The following is a 23,820-nucleotide window of genomic DNA, read 5'->3' as shown; positions in this document are numbered from 1 at the left end:
TAAAGTTTTATTGCTATCTGCGTTTGTCTGCAGTCGGGATGCTGAGATACAAAGTGATATGGACAATAAACATGTTATTGTCATGGTCACTGGAAGCCATTTAAACAGTAACTTTATATAACAGGTGTTTGCTGTCAGCTGTCTAATTATTTATTTATTATATTAGAAGTGGGAAAAGGTCTTTGCTTTCACAGGTTAGAAGAAAATGATCCCAGTTAGATAATTTCCAGATTCAGAATTCTGCAGGAAAAAAATATCTATAGAGGACCAAAGAGGACCAAACTCTGAAAGTGTAAGGCATCATAAAAACAACTCAGAGATCAAATCAAACAAGTGATGCAAATAAGAAGCTTTATCTGCTACATTTAAAAGGCAAAGACCTCTGAATTTCTACCAACTGTTTATGCATCAGGTGGACGAAGCAGAAACCTATACATCAAAGTTGCAGTTTAACATTTTGACCAACACTTGTTGCTGTAGAATTTTAATTTCTATGTACAAAATCACAGTTACATTAAAAAGCAGTTATTCCTTCTCTCAGATCACAGATATATGTTTGTGAGTCATTAAGTACTTGCTAACATTATGCTAACTTTGTAAATATTTTACCACTGCACCAAATCTAATTGTTAGGTGTGAATGTGGCATTTTAAACTCTCTCTTATCTGAATGAATTTAGTGATTTTGGTGATAACCTTCTGCTATTTTAACTTTGATTTTTATTGAAAGATATTCATTGTAAACATGGTATGTCATGATAAAGGTTGGTTGATGAAGACCCAGATGCAAAGAGGCAGAGGCAGCTTGTTGGTTAAGAAGGTTTTAATGCAAAAATTATGATAAAAATAATGAACTTTTTTTTAAAAAAATCCACAGCAACAACAACAAACAACTAAAAAAACTTGAACCAACAACCTATACAGGGCAAACTCCTAACACCGTCTCTATTGTCACAGTATACAATAAAGCTTTTGTTATTAGATGAAGATATTCCAGGGGAATACAAATGAATTTTTCAAATTATAATTTTATTTATTTATAGAAAATAATCAATACCAACCTCAATAATCTTCTTACTTCTTGAATGATTTTGATTAACTTCCTTTATTTGGTCCAGTTTCACTGGTAATGTCCAGGCCTGATTTCTGCCAGAGCTGGAGAATCAAGAAATCTCTGAAGGTTTCAAAAAGCAACACATCATCAGATAACAACAAAACCAATGGTGGGTCAGTTTAACACATTTTCTGATAAAACGTGTTGCATGAGGACTTTGTTCATGGCAGACGGAGACAGGTTACTGTTAACATTGAGGTGGAAGCTAAGGGTCAAAGAACCACACATCCATCAGATGATTCGCTAAAACCGCAGCGCCTTAAAGTGGCCTGGCATGACAACTGCAGCTGACTCAAGCTGTCTTAGTGGCTCCATCTAAACGTGGAACTTTCTCCCAATCAACATCTGAAAATATCGTCAGTTTCTGGGCAGTGGTCTCAAGGAACATTAGTGTAAGGGCAACAAACATATTTCTAAGACTTTTGAGATAAGTGTGAGAATTGGATAAGTCTCACATGTATCAACAACGTCTTAATGACCTTCCAGACTTGGGGAACTATTCTTTGTACTAGTGAAACAAAAGGTGAGTCTTTGTGGTGTGTTGTTTCTCTAATGCATCATCTGAATGACTTGCAGCTGATGGAACCACGATTCGACTCTCTAGATGTAATAATAATAATAGTATATGAAATACTTGCTTGAAAAGTGTATTTTTATTTACTAGGGTACATCTGTACCCCCCAAACCTCATAATGAATACATTCATAGGCTGACACACAATTTGGTAAAATGAACCAAACAGAGCATTACAGACTGTGTAATCTCTTTACACCTGACTGTCAAATATTCCCTCTAAGCTTGTTAAATTAGTCTGGTTAAACATTCTTAAGAGTCGAACTTTCTTTGCTCAGGGTCTTGAGAATTCCTCTCTCACTCCTTCAAATCCACAGGGGGAAGCAGGGCATTACTCTTGAAGGTGTAAAAGCTCGTTTCCCACCAGTGCACAGCAAATGAACACTCTCAGGTGAGTTGTGTGCCTGAAGTGACTGCTAACCAGACTGCTCACATCTGCAACCCAGCAACAAGCAGCCGGAACTCAGTTTATCTCAGCTTGCGCAGAGAATCACCTTAAACACTTTGTTGTGTCTTAAGATTCATAACTTCTAATAGGGAACATCAGAAACCCCTAAGAAAGGAAGTGGTAGATAGCCTTGGGAGGAGGCATTATTACTTTTGCTGAGTCATGAATAATGGATCAAGTTGCTGCATATTCTTTGGATGATAGCTACCCGCATCAGCATGCAAGGGGGAGGCTGAAAACAGAAGAAAGAGAAGCAAAAGGAAAGGATACCATCTTCCACAGGAACATGTGCATGACACAGCATCAGCCCAAACCCAGCCGTCCCTCACCGGCTGTGACACCACCATCCTCTTACACTTACTAAATCCATTTTGTTGTTTGCAAATCCATCCACCTTGACGAAACGTGTTTTCGCAGTAGGCTTTGGTTGGTGATGTGGGGGATCGCTATAGCAACAGTGAGTTTTTTTTTTTTTTTTCCATGTTGGCCATAAAATCAAACTGCTATCCCCGGCATGGATGATATCAGTAACATCTCTCAGGTAAGTGATTGTATTATGGCAGCTGACGGGACTAAAGCACATCTATTTCAGGGTGCCGCTCTTTTGAATCGCTTTGAGAGCTGAATATCAAGTAGAACCAGAGGGTAGACAAGAAAAGTGCAGAACAATAGCTCCCCCACCTGACCAAAGGTAATACTACAAGTGCTTGCTTCAAAATCTCCTAGAACTGCTGATGGTTTAAGGAGACACACCTACGCATCAGATGTAATCTGTACTTCACATCCCCACAGATTACACACTCAGAAAAACAGGCAGCCTTAACACACACAAACACTCCCTTACACACACAGGCACAAGCCTTTTTTTCCCTCTCTCTTTTCCTAATATGGGCATCAATAGTAAAAATAAAGATATCGTAGCAGGAAATAGAGGCCTGCCTCCTGCCGGCTCCCTCATTCTAATAACTATTGTCTGGCTCTCTTGAAGGATGAAGCACCAGCAAACTGTGGCTGGATGAATGGATGTTGATACAATAGCCCACAGCAGTTTGCAGAAACCTTTTTCCAAGTAAAAGCAATGTTGTTACTCTGGCAATATCTCAAATTAAACATGGCTGCCTTTTTTCCTTCAACAGGTCCTTTACAATCCAAACACATTTTGTCCTGGAGGATATTTTCAACACATTCAATGTTTGTGTGTTTATGGAGGAGAAAGTCTGTGTGTTGACATGGACAGTTTAACATTTGCCCATCCTCTCTTTGGTTTTTGGACACAAGTCAATATGCAAAGTTTTAAAAGTGAATAAAAACTGAGTAAAACCCTGGAGGTTCTTGAGACCCAAAAATAAAGAAAATGATGGAACACAAAAGGAAACTAAATCTAGAATGGCAGCAGAACCTCATGCTTGAGTCCATCAATCCAGTTGGAGTTTATCTACGTTTTCTAGTAAGAAGTTCCTCCTGTTCACTAGTACAAAGAAGGTCGTTTGTCCAAGAGTTCTCCATAAAGCCATCTTACAATTCCCACTGGACGCACCATGAGTTCCTGAACCAGTGACTCCAAGAGGAATCTAAAGGTTGCTGACCGCCTGAGCATCTAAATCCAGATGCTTGAAAAGTTCATGAAATTTTAAATGTTCCTTTGGATGCTAAAGAACATGTCAGTGAAGTGGTCTAAAAGGATTTCCATCAAGATTTAAATCAAGAATCCAAAGTATAAATGGAATATTTTGCTTTGAAATACATCAGCAAATCCAACACTGTTGAATTCAAACTGTAACTATGGTGATGATCATAAACACCCAAAGTACATATTGGAAATAAAAACCAAATGAATCAGTTTTAAAGACATGCAATATCCATATTTCTTTTCTGTAAAAGATCAGCGGCTTGACCTTCAGGATTTAGTGGTCCAACCTTTTCAGGTCAAACCACAGAGGAATAGAAATAAGTGAGAAAAATGCCATCTGTATTCTGCTCAATGTGCTCGACTGAAGCTGCTGCCGTCTGACAGACCAATGTCAACATTTATTACGTTTGAATGTCATCTAAAGGAACACTTATTAGATAAGACGGCAGCTTCATAATACAGATAGTTTTATTGACTTTTTTATATGTGGCGGGAGCAGTGTGGCAAGAATTGGTAACTTGTATTTAAAAGCACTATTTTAATAAAGATGTTTATAATAAAGATATTTCATAAAGAAATTGGTTGGAATGACTCCACTGAAAAAGTTACATTTAAGGCACACAGACCTGCTACAGAGGAGGCTTGAGACAATCTCACAATTCAATTATTACACAATTGTTTTAGTTTAATCAAAAATACAAGTTTAAAATCACTCGCATTAAAAGTCAGTTCTAGCTCAACTCATATAGGAGTGAAATTCGGGGTAGTGTCCTAAAATAAAACAGCAAACCATCCATCCATTTTCTTGCACCCTTGTCCCTTAATGGGGTCAGGAGGGTTGCTGGTGCCCATCTCCAGCTAACGTTTCGGGCGAGAGGCGGGGTCACCCTGGACAGGTCGCCAGTCTGTCGCAGAACAGCAAACCAAACAGGGCAAACACAAAAGAAAATCGTGCACCAAACCAGAAGGAGTGCCACCACCCGGAAAGTCCACCACCACCAACACCACGAGCTGGCCGTTCTTGTCAAAATAAAGGGAAAAAAAAGACATGGAAATTATAATACAATTCAGTCCACGACAACTCAAGCAGCAATAGTCCAAATTAAAGGTCTGTCCTGGGAGAAACCGATCCGCTGCAGCAGACGCCACTCAGAGCGGCACTAGAAGGATTAGTTCGACCTGGTCACCAATCAGCCCAAATCAGCCACACTGGACGAGTGATAGGAGCCAGTTTTACACCGACCAGGACGGAAATGAAAAGGACCAGAAATGGAATCTAAAAGCATGCAAAAACTAGCACTTCACTTACCACTGAGCTCTTTAAGTAGTGCCTCTGATAGGAGGGAGGAAACGGGAAGCTTGTACACAGCTTTATATACAAGCAGCCAGCGCCACAACCAATTAGATTCAGGCACTTGTGTGGTGCGTTCAAAGGCTACAGGGCATACTGCCACATATATATATATATATATATAAAAATTCCCTTCTCACCCTCCGCGGGTGGTCTGTTTCATCCTCTGAGCTCGGGTCCTCTACCAGAGGCCTGGGAGCTTGAGGGTTCTGCGCAGTATCTTGGCTGTGCCTAGAACTGCACATTTCTGGACTGAGATGTCTGATGTTGTTCCTGGGATCTGTTTGAGCCACTGCTCCAGTTTGGGGGTGACTGCCCCGAGGGCCCCGATGACCACAGGCACCACTGTGGTCTTCACCTTCCAGGTCTTTTCCAGTTCCTCCCTGAGGCCCTGGTATTTCTCCAATTTCTCATGCTCCTTTTTCCTGATGTTGTAATCACTTGGTATTGCTACATCCACCACAACGGCTTTCCTCTGTTCTTTATCCACCACCACAATGTCCGGTTGGTTCGCCATTACCATCTTGTCTGTCTGGATCTGGAAGTCCCACAGGATCTTAGCTCGGTCATTCTCCACCACTTTTGGGGGTGTTCCCCACTTTGATCTCGGGGCTTCCAGTCCATATTCTGCACAGATGTTCCTGTACACTATGCCCACCACTTGGTTATGTCGTTCCATGTACGCTTTCCCTGCCAGCATCTTGCACCCTGCTATTATGTGCTGGACTGTCTCAGGGGCCTCCTTGCACAACCTACACCTTGGGTCTTGTCTGGTGTGGTAGATCTGAGCCTGTATTGCTCTGGTGTTTAGGGCCTGTTCCTGGGCGGCCAGGATGAGAGCCTCTGTGCTGTCCTTGAGTCCAGCTTTCTCCAGCCATTGGTAGGTTTTCCTGACATCAGCCACTTCAGTTATTTGTCGGTGGTACATCCCATGTAGGGGCTTGTCCTCCCATGATGGTACTTCCAGCACCTTGTCTTCTGTTCCCCATTGCCTGAGACATTCGCTGAGCACATCGTCCGTTGAGGCTTTGTCCTTGATGTATTTATGGATCTTGGATGTTTCATCCTGGACAGTGGCTCTCACACTCACTAGTCCTCTGCCTCCTTTCTTACGGCTCGTGTACAGTCTCAGGGTGCTGGATTTGGGGTGGAATCCTCCATGCATGGTTAGTAGCTTCCTAGTCTTAACATCTGTGGCCTTCATCTCTTCCATTGGCCAGCTAATTATTCCGGCAGGGTATCTGATTACTGGTAAGGCATAGCTGTTTATTGCACGGATCTTGTTCTTGCCATTGAGCTGGCTTCTCAGGACTTGCCTTATTCGTTGGAGGTATTTGGCTGTGGCTCCTTTCCTTGTGACCTCATCGAGGTTGCCATTTGCTTGTGGTATTCCCAGGTACTTGTAGCTGTGCTCTATGTCTGCTATTGTTCCTTCTGGGAGTGAGACCCCTTCTGTGTGGGCGACCTTCCCTCTCTTTGTAACCATCCGACCACACTTCTCTAGTCCGAATGACATCCCAATGTCAGTGCTGTAGATCCTGGTGGTGTGGATCAGTGAGTCGATGTCTCGCTCGCTCTTGGCGTACAGCTTGATGTCATCCATGTAGAGGAGGTGACTGATCGTGGCCCCATTCTTGAGTCGGTATCCGTAGCCAGTCTTGTTGATGATTTGGCTGAGGGGGTTCAGGCCTATGCAGAACAGCAGTGGGGACAGAGCATCTCCTTGGTATTTGCCACATTTGATGGACACTTGTGCAAGTGGTTTGCAGTTGGCTTCAAGGGTGGTTTTCCACAGCCCCATTGAGTTTGCAATGAAGGCTCTTAGAATCCTATTGATGTTGTACATCTCTAAGCATTCAATGATCCAAGTGTGTGGCATTGAGTCATATATATATATATATATATATATATATATATATATATATATATATATATATATATATATATATATATATATATATTATTTTTTTTTTCTTTCAGAGTGGATGTATGAGCTCCAGTAAGACGGTAGCTCTATAGGCGATAGGATCATCATTTTACAGCAATCTAAGAACACATAGTGTGATTAGATGGGGAAAAGTGCATTGTGATGTGATTTACACACACACGCACCCCCCCCCCCACACACACACACACACGCACACGCACACACACACACACGCACGCACACACACACACACGCACACACACACACACACACACACACACACACACACACACACACACACACACACACACACACACACACATATAAATAAAACAGATGAAATATTATATCTACATTTATTCTGAGTGTTGCAACAGTTTGGGTTGCAACTTTAGCAGCTTGAATTATTTCTTTTTCATCCACATCTGGACCTGCTGCCTCTTGTTTGTTCAATTCTCTGGGAAATATCTGAGGCTTTTCTGCATTGCAGAAAGAGTCATGTGCACTGAAATGAAATATAAAGTCATGCCTTTACCAGAACAGACATGTGATTTCATCAGTATTATTGCCACAATGAATTTAAATCATCCCATTGGTATCAGGTATGATACCAAATGAGGTAGAAAGTAGAAAAACTATTTCACAGCCCTCTGTGCATTCTAATAAGCTTTAGGGTTTTAGGTATTCTCTTTGCGTCCAAGACAACTTTTAACAAATGCTGGAGATAATTGTGCACACTTCCCTTTTCTGCATTTTCAGGCCAGCTGTGATCAATGGAACTATCAAGAGAACATTCCATTTTGACCAGAGGCCCAAACAAAACAAGAGAATAGCTAATAAGTCTGTGGATATTTATTTTCTTATTGATCATTCTTTACTAGAGCTGCTCTCAGGGGACTTGTGATGTGATTTAATGCAGTGATTGAGCTTTAAAACTGAGGAACAAAACCTGTTTGTTAGCAGCTTGTATGACGTGCAAATTACAAAGAACATGGCATGTGTCTGCTTTGAGAGTTGTGTACCCTGCAGAATACAAGAGAACGGAGTCAAAATACAGAACACAAATAAAACAGGAATGGGACTAAACATGTGATTCTTATTGTTAACTTGTTTAAAATAATCAGGAATATTTCACGAAGCTACATGACAACTGAGAACAAGTTTATATATTTAAATAAATAGTGGTAGTGGACTAGTTGAAGCAAAATAACTGGGAACAAAATTACGGAATTTTCCTCATGTGTCAATGAGAGCCGATTTGAAGCCTTTGGCTGAAGTATGGGAGAGCCTTTAGCTCTGGTCGCTACATTTTTAATAGAACTTCAGTCCTTTCATTAGTTGTATTCCCATTGAACATAAAATTGTGCAAATTCAAAATACGAAAATAAATTGTTTAATGAAAACAGCAATTTTGACAAAATATGTTTTTCTGTGAAAGGTTTTTGCACTACGATGTGATAGTTTTTTTGGTTGTGTCGTAATGTACTTTGCAAAACTGCAACAGAAACAGTTTTCCAATCATACCAGTCACATGATCAAAAACCGCATTGCTGCTGGTGGAAAAGACAGAAAAGATGGTGGATGATGCTGCATGTTTTAAAGAATCTCTGGCATGAAGTAGGAAATCAGAGAAAATTCCTTATGAAATATATTTTTGTTGTGTTACTGATACTTTGGTTTGACTTTATTTTGATTTGTAGGCAGAAGCAGCAGTGTGCAAACTGTACCTGCACATGGAGAAGTTCGACGAAAATGCATCAAAGCTGAGGATGATCAAAAGAGACTTTGGTTTATCTTAACCAAAGATGGATTCTCCGTTTTATTTTTGGAACCACACATGAATATTTAATGAATCTGAACAACCCATATATTCAGAAGGCAGCCTTTTAACTTGGAGCACAGTTTGAAAACCAACTGGAAATAAAGGCCATCTGGTGTTTTGTTATATTATTACTGAAAGACAGCACATTTTATTACTTTTATCAGTTGTTGAGTTAAAGATAACCAGTTTATTTTTCTAGAAAGAGAGCTGAGGATTCATATTCCAGATATTTTATTTTGGCTTCCTTTGATAAAAGATTTTACCAACTGACTTTCTGCTATAAGTTATGTGTCTAGATCTGACTAATAAAGTCATTATCCATGTTTACTACATTCACTGCTTAACATTCTTATATCTACTTTTTTCAGATTTTTCCACGTTTCAGTTACAAATTTAAATTTATTTTACATAAATATTTAGTGACAGACCAACACAAAGTGGAGCCTAATTATGACGAGGCAAAAACAAAATGCCCCAGGTATTTTTTTAAAACTGTATTATTCACACACTCTGCATCCAGTTTGACAGAGGTCTACCTGCATCATAGAGAAGAATGAGAAAGACAAATATTCTTAAGTTGAATACAAGCTAACATTATTCCAGAAACGTTCCTGTGACCCTGAGAAAGAATGAATGAGAATCTAACAGTTTGTACTGATGAACCCAACCAGAGGCTCAGGTTCAGAGCTCTGCTGTGTTTTGGTTTGAAGGGAGCTTGTCCAATTACAAGGACACCACAAAACTTTTAGCCCTTTTCTTCACCCTCTGCAGAAACCTATCAAGTTTCTATTGTGTGTACATGTGATACGCAACACAGTTTTTTCTCTTCTTCTTCCTGCTGTCTGAGCATCTGGGGAAAGAATCACAATTATTGTTTTTCCTCCTTTGTCCTCCTGAAGGATATCCAATTTTGCCTTCCGTAAATAGTTTGTCCTCCATCTTCCAGAGGAGACCCACTAAAATTAGAGAAATTGCCCAGAGACTGCGAACTTGGTGCTATTGTGCTTTTACACATCTGCTTTAGAAAACTGCTGTAACTCTTCAACTAACCTCAGTCTCAGTCTCAGTCTCTGCTCCAATGACATTTAATCAACAATTCTGTAAGAGACTCTTTTGTCAGAGTTGGTAATGTTCTGCTTGTGCTTTTTTTGGTCACAATTTTTTTTCAGAATATTAAACTAATTTTAATCCAACAAATATGAGTAATTAATGCAAACAGCAGTTTGTATTTTCACTAATTAAGGCAAAAAATGCATCAAAACTATTTGTGAATATACACTGTCTGACCTCCCATACTTTTTAAAAATCATGAGCTAACCATAATAAGCAACATTTTTGTGTTTTAACATCTAATTAATTCCTGATCTGTGGAAACAAGTAAATTCTTTAAATGGAAGATGTTTTAGAAATCTCAAGGAGCCTCATGTCCCGTTCTAAAAGAATTTCAGAACACATGAAAACTAAAATCACTGACATCAGTCTGGAAACGATTACAGTAGTCATGGTTCCACGATAAGGACAGACTGTGTAAAAATGACAGAGTTCAAAGGTCAGAGCCATTGCTGACTCAAAAGAACACAAAGGTCTGTCTCACATTCAGCAAAAACTTACTTCTTAAAACGATCACCAAACATGGTGTTGGTAATGTGATGGTGCAATGCTTCACTGTGTGATTAGCTGTAATTGATAGAAGTCTGAAGTATGTCTGACGTTCAGTGTGTGACCTTAAGCTCAATAATAATTTGGTTGCAGAACAATGATCCAAAACACAAGTTATGAGTTCATACTTCCAAGCCCTTCAATTGTGATGAAATAACTGGAATCTAAAGAGTTTCTTGTTAAAGACTTACTCCCAGGTTGTTTTTCTCTTCTACTAAAATCAGATTAATGATCTAAGTCACATCAAAGTGACAAAAAGCAAAACTAGAATAAACCGTACCTTTTCAGATCTGAAGTGAAGTGGCAATACATGTTTGTATCTTGTTGATGTGATTGCACTACAGGTCTTTCAGCAGCCATCACATTCACTCTCTCTTATGTCACTTTTAGTTCAGGGGTTCTTCTTTTCTTTGACTCCATACCTCTAACTACATCGTCTTCTTTCCAGCCTAATTCAAATCTTTTTTCTGTCTTGCCTCTGGTACCTTTTTTTAAACACTTGTAATAAATCTTTCAGCCGATTTATTATGTGTTTGACCTTGTAGAGTCATTCCAACAGCATATTTGGGGGTTGCTTTCTCCTCTGTCTCAGTAGCATTAGGCTTTAAACACATAAATCTCTCTTCACAATGTTTCTACTCCAACACATAAACATGTAGCTCACTCCTGACTCTGAATGTGCCTTTAATATTTTTTTCTTTCTAGTTTTGCTCCAAATGTTGATTTTGACATTTAAAATTAAACTTCTTAATTTACTTAATTGTGAATTTGTAGGCTCTCTGAGAGCTTTACAAAATACATTTGCATCAGAAACCCCAATTTTAAAATATACACAATGGCAAAAAAAAATTTGCCACTTCATTTTCTTCGCATTTTGTGACGTTCCACTTTCACAATTTATTGTGTGTTGTTTTGATTTTATGTTTGAGACACGCATAAAATAGAGAACTACTGTAAAGTAAAGGAAAATTATTCATAATTGTGAGATTAATTGTTATTCAGCCTGAAGTCAGTTTACCACCTTCCACTTGGATTTTTACTGCAAGATTTTGTAAAGAGGCGGCTTTTGAAAAGTGCCCATTTCAACACAACACAGTGACAGAGGCTCCATCAAAATATGGAAAGCCTGTCTGATGAAGGACTTTGTCAGAGAGAATAACATCCTTCTCCTTTTTCTGATCTAAAGTCCACTGCACACCTTTCGGGATGAATGGCAAAGAAGATTATGAAAAAATAAAGATCAGTTTTTGACCACAGACGACCACTTTCACCAAACTGGCTGATTCTAGATCAGCTACAGTTTGATTTTTTTTGTTTTGGGGGGTCTTGGAGGTCTATGGTCTTATGCCTGTTTCTTTTTATACATCCAATAACTCAGCTTACAACTTGGTTCAGATCCAGTTGTGTGAAATGTGAATCCATTTCCAGTTTGTCTTGAGACAAGGAGTATATGTCCCACCCACAAAAAGGAGCCATGATGAAAAGGTCATTACTGGTAATTCATTTCCCATCTTAATGATCATAATATAGCCAGACATATTTTGCAGAATATCCCAAACATCAGAAGAATTTCCAACAGTTATGTAACATTTTGCTTCTAATGCAAGTAGAGAGAAATGCATGTGTGAATGACCAGATTATTCCGCAGAAACAAATGTTCTGCATTAAAAACTAAAGCCACTATATAACTTCCACAGATTAAGGAAGTTTTTCTCGCTTAAAATTGTAATCCACAGCAGGTACTGTCACAGATCAAAATGCGTTATCCTCCCTCCATTATTTCAGAAGCTGACTAACACCTGTTGTTTTCCCTCACTGTTTGACTTCAGCTCTGCCGATTTCTCACAGTGTGCAAAACACCTAATCTACTTTAGGCTATAGATGAATACGGGCTATGGTAAAGAAGCTGTAAATTTGTGCTGACATGCTAGGAAACTCGGGCAAAAGCAAAATGCAGAGAATTCCGATGGTGGAAGGTCCAGGGGAAATAAATGCTGAGTGAAGAGGAAGAACTACACCCCAGGGATCCTGCTTTAGGAGAAAAAATGATAAAGTAGGGCTAGTAATAAAAGTGCACACAGCTTATTATTTGTCTTATTAAATCATGAGACTTTGAAATGTTCGGGGACTTTGGTTCCATTGTAACTTTTTGGTTTAAAACAGTAAATGGGGTTATGGTCAGTTCTACACTGTGTCATTCATGAAACTTGAACCTTCATTTTGTCTCAGATCTTTGGTCGATACTGAATTCAAAATTTAATTCGGCTATTTTTTTTCCAGATTTTTATTAGACAGCAGCTCATCCTATTCTTGATACAGTATTGTCAGGATGATTCCACTGTTCATTTCTGTAATAAAGAATTTTAAGTACCAAAAGGCCTATATATCTCTGCAGCAATGAAATGAGCTTTCAAATCTAATTTAGTGGTGAAAACCTATATTGTCTATCTGCATATTTTCAAGTCTTGGTCTATCTATTCTGTCTTCCAAAAATATTCTAATTCTTTATGGAATAACAAACTTACAATTACCTTAAAACTCATATTAGAGTGCAGCCTGCACTGACATAATGTGTGACATAATGTGACATGATAGGGCTGGAGATATGGTTGATAACTTAGCAATATAAGCACGATTAGTTTGTGGATAAGATAAGAAGGTTCAGAACTTTGCCAGTTTTATTTTGAAATTCTTTAGCAGGACCCAGAGCTGAGTTATTTACTTCCGGTGTTTAGGGGGCGGCAGAGCAACACGGAGTCCTACCTGTCAAAATGTCCTTCTAGCTGATATAATAGACATCCGGCTGTCCTCCAACCGCTTCCTGTTCACCGAGGTGGGACTGAAACACGGTAGGTTGTCCTTGGAGACATTTTACTGACTGCTCCTTTAGCTTCCCTATGAAAAAACAACACTCACCGTAGTTTGAACGAAGAATTCCGTCAATACGGAGGATGATGAAACACACTGGCAACAAACAGCAAAGCAAGAAGAAGTCAGGTGGTTTGAGTTACTTGCAGATTTTGATTCTAAGGGAAATCTGGACATAAAAAAAGAAATGAAAAAGATATGGCTACTGGAATGTTGGCACTCAAAAAACGAGATTGCAGAGAAATCAGCTCTTAAAGTTCTTACCCAACTTTTCTCCCCCAACCTGCTCTTGGGAATATTCATTCACATTACTTTGCAATAACAGTAAATTAATATTAAGATTCTACAAAATACAACCACAGTATATGTTCTTGCAGAAAAAATGGTTATGTATTTTCATAAAATGCAACATTTTAAAATATAAATGTCAAATACCTGACATTTGACATTTATGAAGTAAAGAACATGTAGCCTACTTGTTCTTTACTACAAGTGTTGGGTCTATTAATAACATGTTAGGGCTATTTGTAATGTAGAAGCATAATAAAAAAACCATAGACTTGAGTTGCTTTGGCAGAAACAAAATCCTCTTCTGCACCTTTGAACATAAACGTTATCTACCCATTTCTATTAGTTGTATTTATGTATTGTATTTATTTGTCAAATAAATTACTTGAAATTAAAATAATAGCTGTTGACAAGTGCAGAGCATCATAAGCAACCTAAGTCACAACAAACCCCCAAAAAATCGAGCCGTTCAAAATTGAATTGCTGATGAACGTCACATCAATACTCTAAGCAGGTACTTGACTTATCTAAATATATATATCTATATATCTATATATATTAGAGGTAATCAGATTTTGATCCATTTTCCATCTAGGCTGTGAGCAACTGTTTAGGTATGGAGTCATCTAAGAACCCTGAACTCCTGTGGGAGAATAATCCATGGAACACACTGGAAGGTTTCTCAGCAGTCCTGAGAACAGCATGATATTCCCTCAAATAAGAAGAAGAAAACAATAAATGTAACATGTTCAACAATGTTTTCTTTCAGCCCAAAGGAAGCCTGACGTAAATAATCATTTCATTCTAAGTGTTACTGGTGGGGGCTGCACAATGGTGCAGTTGGTAGAGCTGTTGCCTTGTAGCAAGAAGGTTCTGGGTTCGATTCCCGGCCCCAGTCTTTCTGCATGGAGTTTGCATGTTCTCCCTGTGCATGGTGGGTTTTCTCCAGGTACTCCGGTTTCCTCCCACAGTCCAAAAACATGACTGTCAGGTTAATTGGCCTCTCCAAATTGTCCCTAGGTGTGTGTGTGTGTGTGTGTGTGTGTGTGTGTGTGGTGTGTGTGTGTGTGTGTGTGTGTGTGTGTGTGTGTGCATGGTTGTGTGTCCTGTGTGTCTCTGTGTTGCCCTGCGACAGACTGGCGACCTGTCCAGGGTGACCCCGCCTCTCGCCCGGAACGTTAGCTGGAGAGGCACCAGCAACCCTCCCGATCATGTGTAAAGAAAATGGATGGATGGTGTTATTGGAGCAGTGTGGGCGTTATTAGTATGTGTGGGTGTGGTGCTCACTGCCTCATCACCATCATATCACACTCAGCAGAGCCACAGCAGTGCAGCTCAAGGCCAAGCAGACCTAGCTCTGTGCCTGAGGCATGCTATGTATCATAAGTGTCCAAAAACAATAAAAGCTCTGCAACTCACCCAGAGAAACTGAATAATATCCCTGCAGACACGAATTCCTCTAATCATATAAGCTGTCCTGCTGTTGTTTTCTTTTCACCAGTATCTTTATGCTGGATATTGTCATCTAAAAAGTATCTTTCTTTCTATCGCCTTTATCGGTGTGGATTGAATGATGTGGTAGTTATTAATAAGCCATCTGTTTACTTCCAATGTGCAACTTATTTGAAAAAGTGTGTGAATACCCAGTAAAGCCCAGTATGATAATCAGCTTTGAGTTTCCTCCCACCCAACACAAACACACACACTTTATGAAATGCCTCAGATTTACTCTGTAAACAAGCTGACTTTAATCACAAAGTTTATTATTTTAAATATCTGAAACTGATATTTAAAGCATGGAGTGATTCCTTCATGAATTCAGCAAGTATATTTGGGGAATAAAAAAAAACACTTTTCTCAGAAATTGGTGCTTTTTATCTTTTTTCTCAGTTTCTGCTCTGCTGACTTGTTCATACATTTGTCATTTCATGTCACATACAGCGGTTCTCCATGTGACGGCTTTACTGCAGGACTGATATTAAAGTAGTTTCAGATTAACACAATTAGATCAGTAATTAATTATCCGTCTGTTCTTGTAAACATGTGGTTATAACTGTACATCAGAAATACTGAGGCAGGTTCAAATGTTTCCTAACATTAAATCTCTAGTAGAGCATCGTCTCCTGATCAGAGCATCCCTAGAGACGTAATGCTTCTTTTATGCTACTTTGCTCTAAATGTTCCCTGACCTCAACAATTAGCCTTTCCTTCTGTGAAAGCAGAACAGAGCCCATCCTGAAAGCAGGCTGAAACAGAAATGATTTATTAATACTCTTTTTCTCAGCGGATGCTGTTCAAAGTGTTCTGAGCTGTGGAGCATCAGGGTCTGGCCCGTTGCCACCTGTGTGTGAGGAGCTCTAATAAAAAATAACGGTTGCTGACCGTATCTTTCATGCTCACAGTCAGTCAGCAGCCTCAGGTTATCGCCTCTGTGACTCCACTTAGCATAATTGCCTCTTAAAGTTTAAAGGCAGCCAGATGACCAGAGGCTCAGTGGGGATGTTGGACTTGTTTTGTTGCAGAGCCCCCTGCTGTTTGTCTCATTAATGTGTCCATCCTGCAGGACGGGTCGGGCTTAGCCTGGGACCCAGCAGCCTGGGACCCAGCAGCCTGGGACCCAGCAGCCTGGGACCCAGCATCCTGGTACCCAGCAGCCTGGGACCCAGCAGCCTGGGACCCAGCAGCCTGGGACCCAGCAGCCTGGGACCCAGCATCCTGGGACCCAGCAGCCTGGGACCCAGCAGCCTGGCTAAGTGGTGTAATAAGGAAGAACGTTTTAGTAATCCACATTTCTCAAACGTTTTTGTGTTTTCCAGAGGAGAATAGAGCTGAGTGGTTATATGAGGGGGCACCAAAGCTTTCCAGAATGACGCTGCTGCCGTCAATTGAAATGTCAATTGATGATCAACCGCTTTTTTCCGGAGCAGGAAGCAAAACTTCACAGCCGCGCTGTGATCATCAACTGACATTTCACCATTTTTAAAGCAGGTGAACCACGAGTGAACTTGAGCTCGACACATAGCGTCGTCCCTGTAAGCGGTCTTCAACATTTGAACGGTTTCCGATGCTTTTTTCCGGAGCAGGAAGCAAAACTTCAGCCGCGCTGCTGATAGAACTTCTCCATGAAGAAAAACGACGGCTGGACCAAACAGCTCTTCCAAGAAAATTCACTGCTGGTAGATGAAACCTTCCACATCCACGCCGCTTGGCAACCTGACTGAGAAGGCCTGGCGGAACAAACACCCAGCGGCTGAATCTGCGTGCAGCAGCGTCATTCTGGAAACGTTTGGGTTTCCCCTCATGTGAATGAACTGAGTGTGATGAGATATTTTTCATTCCGTCACTTGGCTTGTATGCTGTGATTTCTGTGGAAACGTTTATCCAGCCCTTTAAAAATCAACTGGTGAGAAACGATCCAACAAACCAGATTGATGCATCCAGTCATCTGCTTTCATTTTGGGATTTTAGTGATCAGTTTATGTAAATGACTTTATTGATATATATATATATATATATATATATATATATATATATATATATATATATATATAATGTGATTTTTTGTTTTGTTTTGTTTTATTGTCCTTTTTTATGATGTTGTTTCCTCATTTGGCTGTTTGTTGTTTGTTGCCTTTTGACCGATGTTTTGATTTAAAGAGGGTTTTTTTGGAGAGACACGGTTGCTACGCGATCTACACAAACTTCTGACAGTAACTGACGGTTTTCTGTTTTGGACACAGTGCAGAGAGTGAGCATAAGAGTTACGAGTGGAGATAACTAGGGAATAGTCCAATTAAGGTCCAGACAATCAATTAACTAGCGCTTGGTTGATGAGGGAACAAGGTTGGTGTTTTGATGACTGAATTCTTTATTGAGCGCGATTTTTATGTTTCGACATGAAATGTTGTTAATATTTGATTAACTGTCAAACAGTTGAAACAGTTGGAATATGTTTTAGTTCATTTGTAATACAGAAATGTTACAGTTAATTAAATGCATGTATTGTAAATGTAATGATATTACATAAAGTGAGGTTTATAGGTTGGAACCACTAAGAGTTGCTAATGGTATTTGTTTGTATGTTTGTAGCTCTTGCAGTGTGTTCATGTATAAAGGCTGTTGAATAAAGAAACGTGAAGCATCAGTTAAAGAGACCATCTTTTCAACCGGGACGCTACAGTTTGAGACATGGAGCTGTTAGAATGATCAAACAACCAACAACTTCAGGGATTTTTAAAAAACAGATTAATTGCACAAGTTCAAGTTTGATACATCTATCTGATCTACACAGCTCCAAACTTATGCATACAAGCTTAAAGAAACACATGCAACCCACATGGTAATAATTCAATAAAAAAATATTCTATTTATCCCAAAAGGAAATGAAATGTTGCTGTAACTCATATCATCTAATTATCTTCAGTGTTGTTGTGGATGGTGATGGTGTGGGCAGGAAGTATCTACACTAGCAGTCTGTCTTACAGTGAATCTGAAGAGGCCTCTGACTGAAGACTGATGCTGATCGGAGCGTAAAATCTGGAGAATATCATGGGACTGGAGACCTTTGACCAAGAAGAGTGGACTAAGACTTCTTAGTCCACTCTTGGTGCTTGTCAAGCCCTTCATGTTTGTCCTGAAGGAGCTGAATGTCTTTGAGACTACAGAAGACATTAAAAGTGGCATTTTGTGTTGACTGTAGAAAACACTTTTTATGGTTTGATTAGTTTAGTCTTTTCCCGTTTCTTGCACGTGACCATCTCAGAAAATTGTTCTTTCAGTTCCTTCAGAGGTGAAGGCTCACACCTCTTTTAGAGCAGCTGGTTTTTCTGGAAGTTGTCATATTGTTTTGTTTCTGCAGGCGTAACAATGACCATTGTGAACCTGTCCTTTGCTGCCTGTGGTTTTATGGGGATCTACCACCTGGGTGCTGTGGGGGCCTTTCTTCGTCATGGAGACAAGCTGCTGGGCTCCCTGAGGGCCTGTGCTGGAGCATCAGGCGGTGCGCTGATGGCTGCTGTCCTCATCACAGCTCCAGATAAGCTGGAGGTTGGATGGGTGCAGTCAGAGGATATAAATGTATGATTGATGTCAGACAATTTCAGCATGACATGTCTGTTTCCTTCCTTCAGCACTGCACAGAGTTCACCTACAAGTTTGCTGAAAGTGTGAGACAACAGAGGTTTGGAGCCATCACACCAGGATTCAACTTCATGCTCATTCTACGGTAAATGCTAAGGTTAAATGCTAAATGGCAGCTGCTTTCTTAAAGTTACTGGCCTGTAGTTAGCTATTGTGTTATTATTTTTGCCTGTTACAAAAATCGCACATGTATCAATCAAATTAAGAATACACTATCCACGTTTTTCACTTCCGACTCGTATTTGAAGTTTAGTATGGACCAATACTGATCCGATAAAGAAAAACAATTGACTTAAATGTTTCTTTTGTTAAACACATACATAAATAAATGTACTGATAAGTCTGCACCAGTGCAGCAAGCTGAAATACACCAATAGCTTCACAAGCTAAAAAACATGTAGAAACAAAATAGATTAAAATAGAATCTATTTTCTAGGTCATATTTAGGAGTTCTAAATACAATATAAAATAAATAATGGAGCATAGAATTAGACTGAATAGATCTGCCCTCTTGGATTGGGCACATTGTCACGATATTTACTTATTTTTTCAATATCTGGACGATACTGATATTAACACTGGATCTGTGCATCTCTAATAAAAATCTAAAACAAGTATGGCATGCAAGAAGATGCCCTGCTGAAATGGAAGACCTCAAGTCAAAACCCAGAAAGTACAGAAAAAATGTGATAGATTGTGAACTACCTTACTGTTTGTGTGTGACGTCTCATTGACATCATCTGACCAATGTGTGTCTGCAGGGAAGCACTAGAGGAGATTCTGCCCAGTGAAGCTCACAGTCTGGCCAGCGACCGACTTTATGTCTCTATAACTCACTGCAGGAGTGGGAAGAACCACATCGTTTCCAGGTTTCCCTCCAGGGATGAGCTCATAATGGTCAGTGTCCACCACACACACACACACACACACGCACGCACACACACGCACACACACACACACACGCACACACACACACACACACACACACACACACTCTTCCATAGCTCATTGTCTGTTAAGGTTACAATAAAATCATTTGCTTTCCGTGTATTAATGTCTGCAGGCTCTGCTGGCCAGCAGCTTTGTGCCTCTCTATGCCGGGCTCAGACCGGTGGAGTTCAGCGGGCAGGTAGCTCCGTTTCTGTCTGTAATACTGTCTAAAATCTGGCTGTGGTTTTTATTCTGAGACACTCGCTGACTTTTGTTAGAAATGGATTGATGGAGGGTTTACGGACAGCCTGCCCATCCTGCCTGTGGGGAGAACCATCACTGTGTCTCCCTTTGCTGGACTGCAGGATGTGTGTCCTGTCCACAGGGGGCGCTTCAACACTCAACTCAGCATTGCCAACATGAAAGTTATGGTGAGTAAATAGCATTAACAATATCTATACTTGGCATAAAGTGTTTTTAAATGTCATTATTTCTTTGCAGTGATAAAATTTTTTCTAATCAAACACTGATGCGGGATGCCTTCCTGTTTCAGCTAACATTTACAGGCAGGAAGTGTCAGGATTATTTAACATGAAGACTTAAGGAGTTTGGGTAAAACATATTGGTAGGCAAAGGTGTTTTTTATCTTAAATGTAAAATGTTATGTATATTTTGTGGAAGTTTGGTTCATTTACTTTCTAAATATGTCTAAATATCATTAACTTTTTTTTAGTTAATTATTCAATTATTAAATTAGTGGACAATTATTTCAATAACACATGAAGTTTAATTAATGAAGATTTAAAATTTGCTATAGTCAACCAAAAGGTTGGTTTTTGATGTAAAATTTGACAGACAATAAAACATTTTAGCATAAAATAGCATGTCAAAAATGCAATTTTTGACATTTTCAGGACTATTTTTAGATATATGATAGTAATCAAAAAATGTGTTGACCGCCTTATGAAGAATCAAACATGGAGATTGTTTGCTAGAACCAGCATTGACAGAACATATCCTGCAAAAAACAAAAAAACTCCAGAAGAGAAGAGAGATTCACAAGTTATATTATTACTGGTAAAGATGAAAATCTTAAAACATGATTAGTTAATGTTCTAGTTTGAGTTAGTTTCCAGAAACTAACTCAAAACATTTGACCTGTAACATTTCATTTCAATATTTTCCATAAATATTGAAAAAGTCTCTATGTTCTTCCTTAGTTCTCTTTTTGTCTCCTTTTTCTTCCCTCCCTTCCAGTCTTTTTCTTGTTGACTCTTTCCTTCCTCATCCTTCTCTCCTTCTGGTTTCATTCATGTGTGAAGCCTCCCTTCTAAATTCACAGTGAATATTTTTATTTTAAAGCAAACATAAGAACTGAAAAAAATCTGGAATATTAACATTAGAATTCAGACTGTCTTCGGTTGTAAAGGACAACTCTTAAAATTGCTAAATACAACCCTGAATAAGTTGTTAGGACTTTCCACATTGAATGAATAATCTTTGTATATCACTCTGTTAGTTTGTGATGATTTTTTTATTTAATCTAATTCAAGTTATCACTTTATTTTATATGTAGATTCTGTGCCTGCTTCTATGATAAGGATAATGGTCTCTCTAGAGCTATGAGTGTGTGCACTGATGTTTTTTTTATGTCTTGTGGACTAAAGCTGCATTCCCACCAGTCCTGTTTAGTCCGCTTTAATGGAACTCTGGTTCATTTGTCTAGAAAGTTCCGTTTGTTTGGGGAGGTGTGAATGAGAAACTGACCAAAAACACAAACTCTGGTTTGAAAACAAACCTTGGTGTTGGTTTGGTTGGAGTGAACCAAACCAACACCACACATGGCATTCACATTTGAATGCATATGTGGATGCCAAATTCACATATTCACTGCTCCAAATGCAATCTGTTGCTTGCTTTCCACAGTTTTCCATGGAGAACATCAAACGTCTGAACCAGGCTTTGTTCCCTCCGTCCCTCAGGACCATGCATGCCATATGTGAGGAAGGCCACACCGATGCTGTGCGGTTCCTGAAGCGAGAAGACCTGATGAGCTGATCCTAACCCTCAGGATGAAGCAAAGCACCATTTACAGGAGACTCCCGACTTCTTTAGGGTTCTTTTATAGTGTAAATGAGGGAAGACGCTCATCTTCTGCTGACTGGAGCAGAACATCCTGCTGGTGCCTCATGTGGACATGGACTACTCATCAATTTTCCAAGGAGCCATTTCATTTTCTTAACTTGAAGGTCTAAGAGATCATGGAGGCTGGAAGCGTTGAAGTGCTTGATGTTTCTGCAGGGTTACTGTTTGGTTTTCCTCCAGCAGGTGGAGACGTGAGCCAAAGATCAACTGAGAAAAGCTTTCATTTATACTGTATATTATTGGCATGAAATGATGGTGAGAAATACAATAATTTGTGTAAAAGTTTATTTTAATGACTGTTTTATCCATCCTACTAAAATAAGGAACTAAGAAGGAAGTTCTTCAAGAAATTATATCTCTGTTTTTTGCAACTTTTTGCTCCTTTTCTTTATTTTAACCCTAAAATGTATTTAACAAGATACATTTTTATTTTGCAAACATCCTATTTAAGTGAAACAGAGATCCCTCATCACATCAGTTACCCAAGAATAAATAAAATGATTTATTTTACAGTTAATACATTCTTTCTGTGTATATAGAGCATTTATTTTATTTTTAAAAAGTTTAAGGGTTATTTCAAATGATTTAAATCACAGTTCAGTTAGTTTACATAATTGGCAAACCCTAACCCTCTGGTCTCCAGTAGCTCATTTTCCTCAGTTTTGAACTCAGGCTCATCACCTGAGTAACAGATACTCACCTTTTTGGTGAGTTTAACAAAGAGGTCGTTTCCTTTTTTCCAGTTTTGATGACAGAATTCCTGATGAGCATCTAGGTGTGAGGTCATCTTCCGGCCAGCGCTGAAGATTTCTCAGTTTCACCAGGTTGTGGTCCTTTGATGTTCAATGGGGGCATCAGCTGGTTCAGCACACTGGAGCAGAGTCTGTCACCCTATCTACAGCTTCTTAATGTATTTTAAAATAAGTCATTTCTTCCATTTGAATTAATGTTTTATTTGTACTGATTTGTTAATTAAGACCCTAATTATTCTTTATTGTTTTAAGTCTTATATTGTTCTTATCAAATCTTATTTTAATAGTTTATTTTATTTTATTATCAGTAAGGGAGAGATTTTGTAGTAGCTTTTAGTTTTATTTTGTTTTTATAACTTCATTTCAGATTATAATTTCATTCCTTATATTAACTCTCCTCCTGTAATTTTCCTTGTATAACTCAGTAAACTCAGCATTTTAAAAAGCTGCTCCCTTAAAGCTTACATGAGAAATTAATGTTTCTCATCGTGTTGAACCCAAAACTTAACTGTATTTTAGAAGCAGTTCCATAATTGTTCATTTTAAATCTCCAATTTAGACCAATTTAATTTGAATCATCATAATTTTTGTCATTTTAAAACCTTAAAGAATAATCGGCCTGTTTTACAAGAATAAGTTAACCGTGTCACTAAATATCAAAAAATGACTTGTTATTCTAATCATAGTTTTAAATCCCAACATTTCAACCATTTTTACCTTTGATCCATTTATTCTTTTGAAAACCTATTTATGAAATATTTAATTGAATAATGAATTACCCTTTTATATTGTTTATCAATTATCAATATATTTTAAATTTTGGGGAGAAGATTGATACAACTAAATTTATTAAATGATGTCAATTTTTAGTTTTAGGCCTTCCTGGATGACTTAGTTAAACAACTTATTTTAAACCATATGAAGAGAGATGCAATAATCCAACGATCACTTTCCCTCTTTTAGGAAACACTGTTTTATATAAACTATTTGACAGGTAATATTATTAAGTTTAGTGTATTCAATTTATACATTTTAGTTAATTCTCCCTCTTTATTCTATAACAATAAATGTTCTGTCATAGAATATTATAAGAATCCCACACAGGTTAGGTGAAATCTGCTGTCACTGTTAACTTCAGCATTATGTAACGCAGCTGGATGTAATTCAAACATGAT

At 38.8% G+C, this 23,820-nt stretch overlaps 1 protein-coding gene across 7 annotated transcripts; it reads left to right on the top strand.

Annotated features, from left to right (window-relative positions):
• The first annotated feature begins 13,258 nt into the window (after positions 1-13,258).
• On the top strand, positions 13,259-22,414 carry pnpla4 (patatin-like phospholipase domain containing 4). 7 transcript variants are annotated; one of them, XM_081614300.1, is made up of 8 exons: positions 17,306-17,522; positions 17,769-18,018; positions 18,538-18,725; positions 18,809-18,903; positions 19,580-19,715; positions 19,882-19,947; positions 20,027-20,179; positions 21,675-22,414. In XM_081614300.1, exons 3-8 carry the CDS (start codon positions 18,546-18,548, stop codon positions 21,804-21,806), a joined length of 762 nt encoding a protein of 253 aa, XP_081470426.1. In that variant the 5' UTR covers positions 17,306-17,522; positions 17,769-18,018; positions 18,538-18,545; the 3' UTR covers positions 21,807-22,414. The 7 variants fall into 7 exon arrangements, with proteins under 7 accessions (XP_008428477.1, XP_008428484.1, XP_081470429.1 ...); XM_008430262.3 differs by lacking the exons at positions 17,306-17,522; positions 17,769-18,018 and adding an exon at positions 13,265-13,372; XM_081614303.1 differs by lacking the exons at positions 17,769-18,018; positions 21,675-22,414 and adding an exon at positions 20,302-20,373 and having other exon boundaries at positions 17,301-17,522.
• The last annotated feature ends 1,406 nt before the right edge of the window (positions 22,415-23,820 follow it).

The sequence above is a fragment of the Poecilia reticulata genome, chromosome 2 (genome assembly GCF_904066995.2).
Source record: "Poecilia reticulata chromosome 2, P_reticulata-male-v2, whole genome shotgun sequence".
Classification (NCBI taxonomy): Eukaryota; Metazoa; Chordata; class Actinopteri; order Cyprinodontiformes; family Poeciliidae; genus Poecilia; species Poecilia reticulata.
The sequence above is the reverse complement of the archived record's forward strand: the minus strand, read 5'-3'. Positions and strand labels throughout refer to the sequence as shown.

Bases quoted from the DNA above. Each gene is read 5' to 3' on its own strand.
- pnpla4 (XM_081614297.1), top strand. The intron at 18,904-19,579 runs GTAAATGCTAAG...GTGTGTCTGCAG, and splicing joins AACTTCATGCTCATTCTACG to GGAAGCACTAGAGGAGATTC. The intron at 19,948-20,026 runs GTAGCTCCGTTT...GACTTTTGTTAG, and splicing joins CGGTGGAGTTCAGCGGGCAG to AAATGGATTGATGGAGGGTT.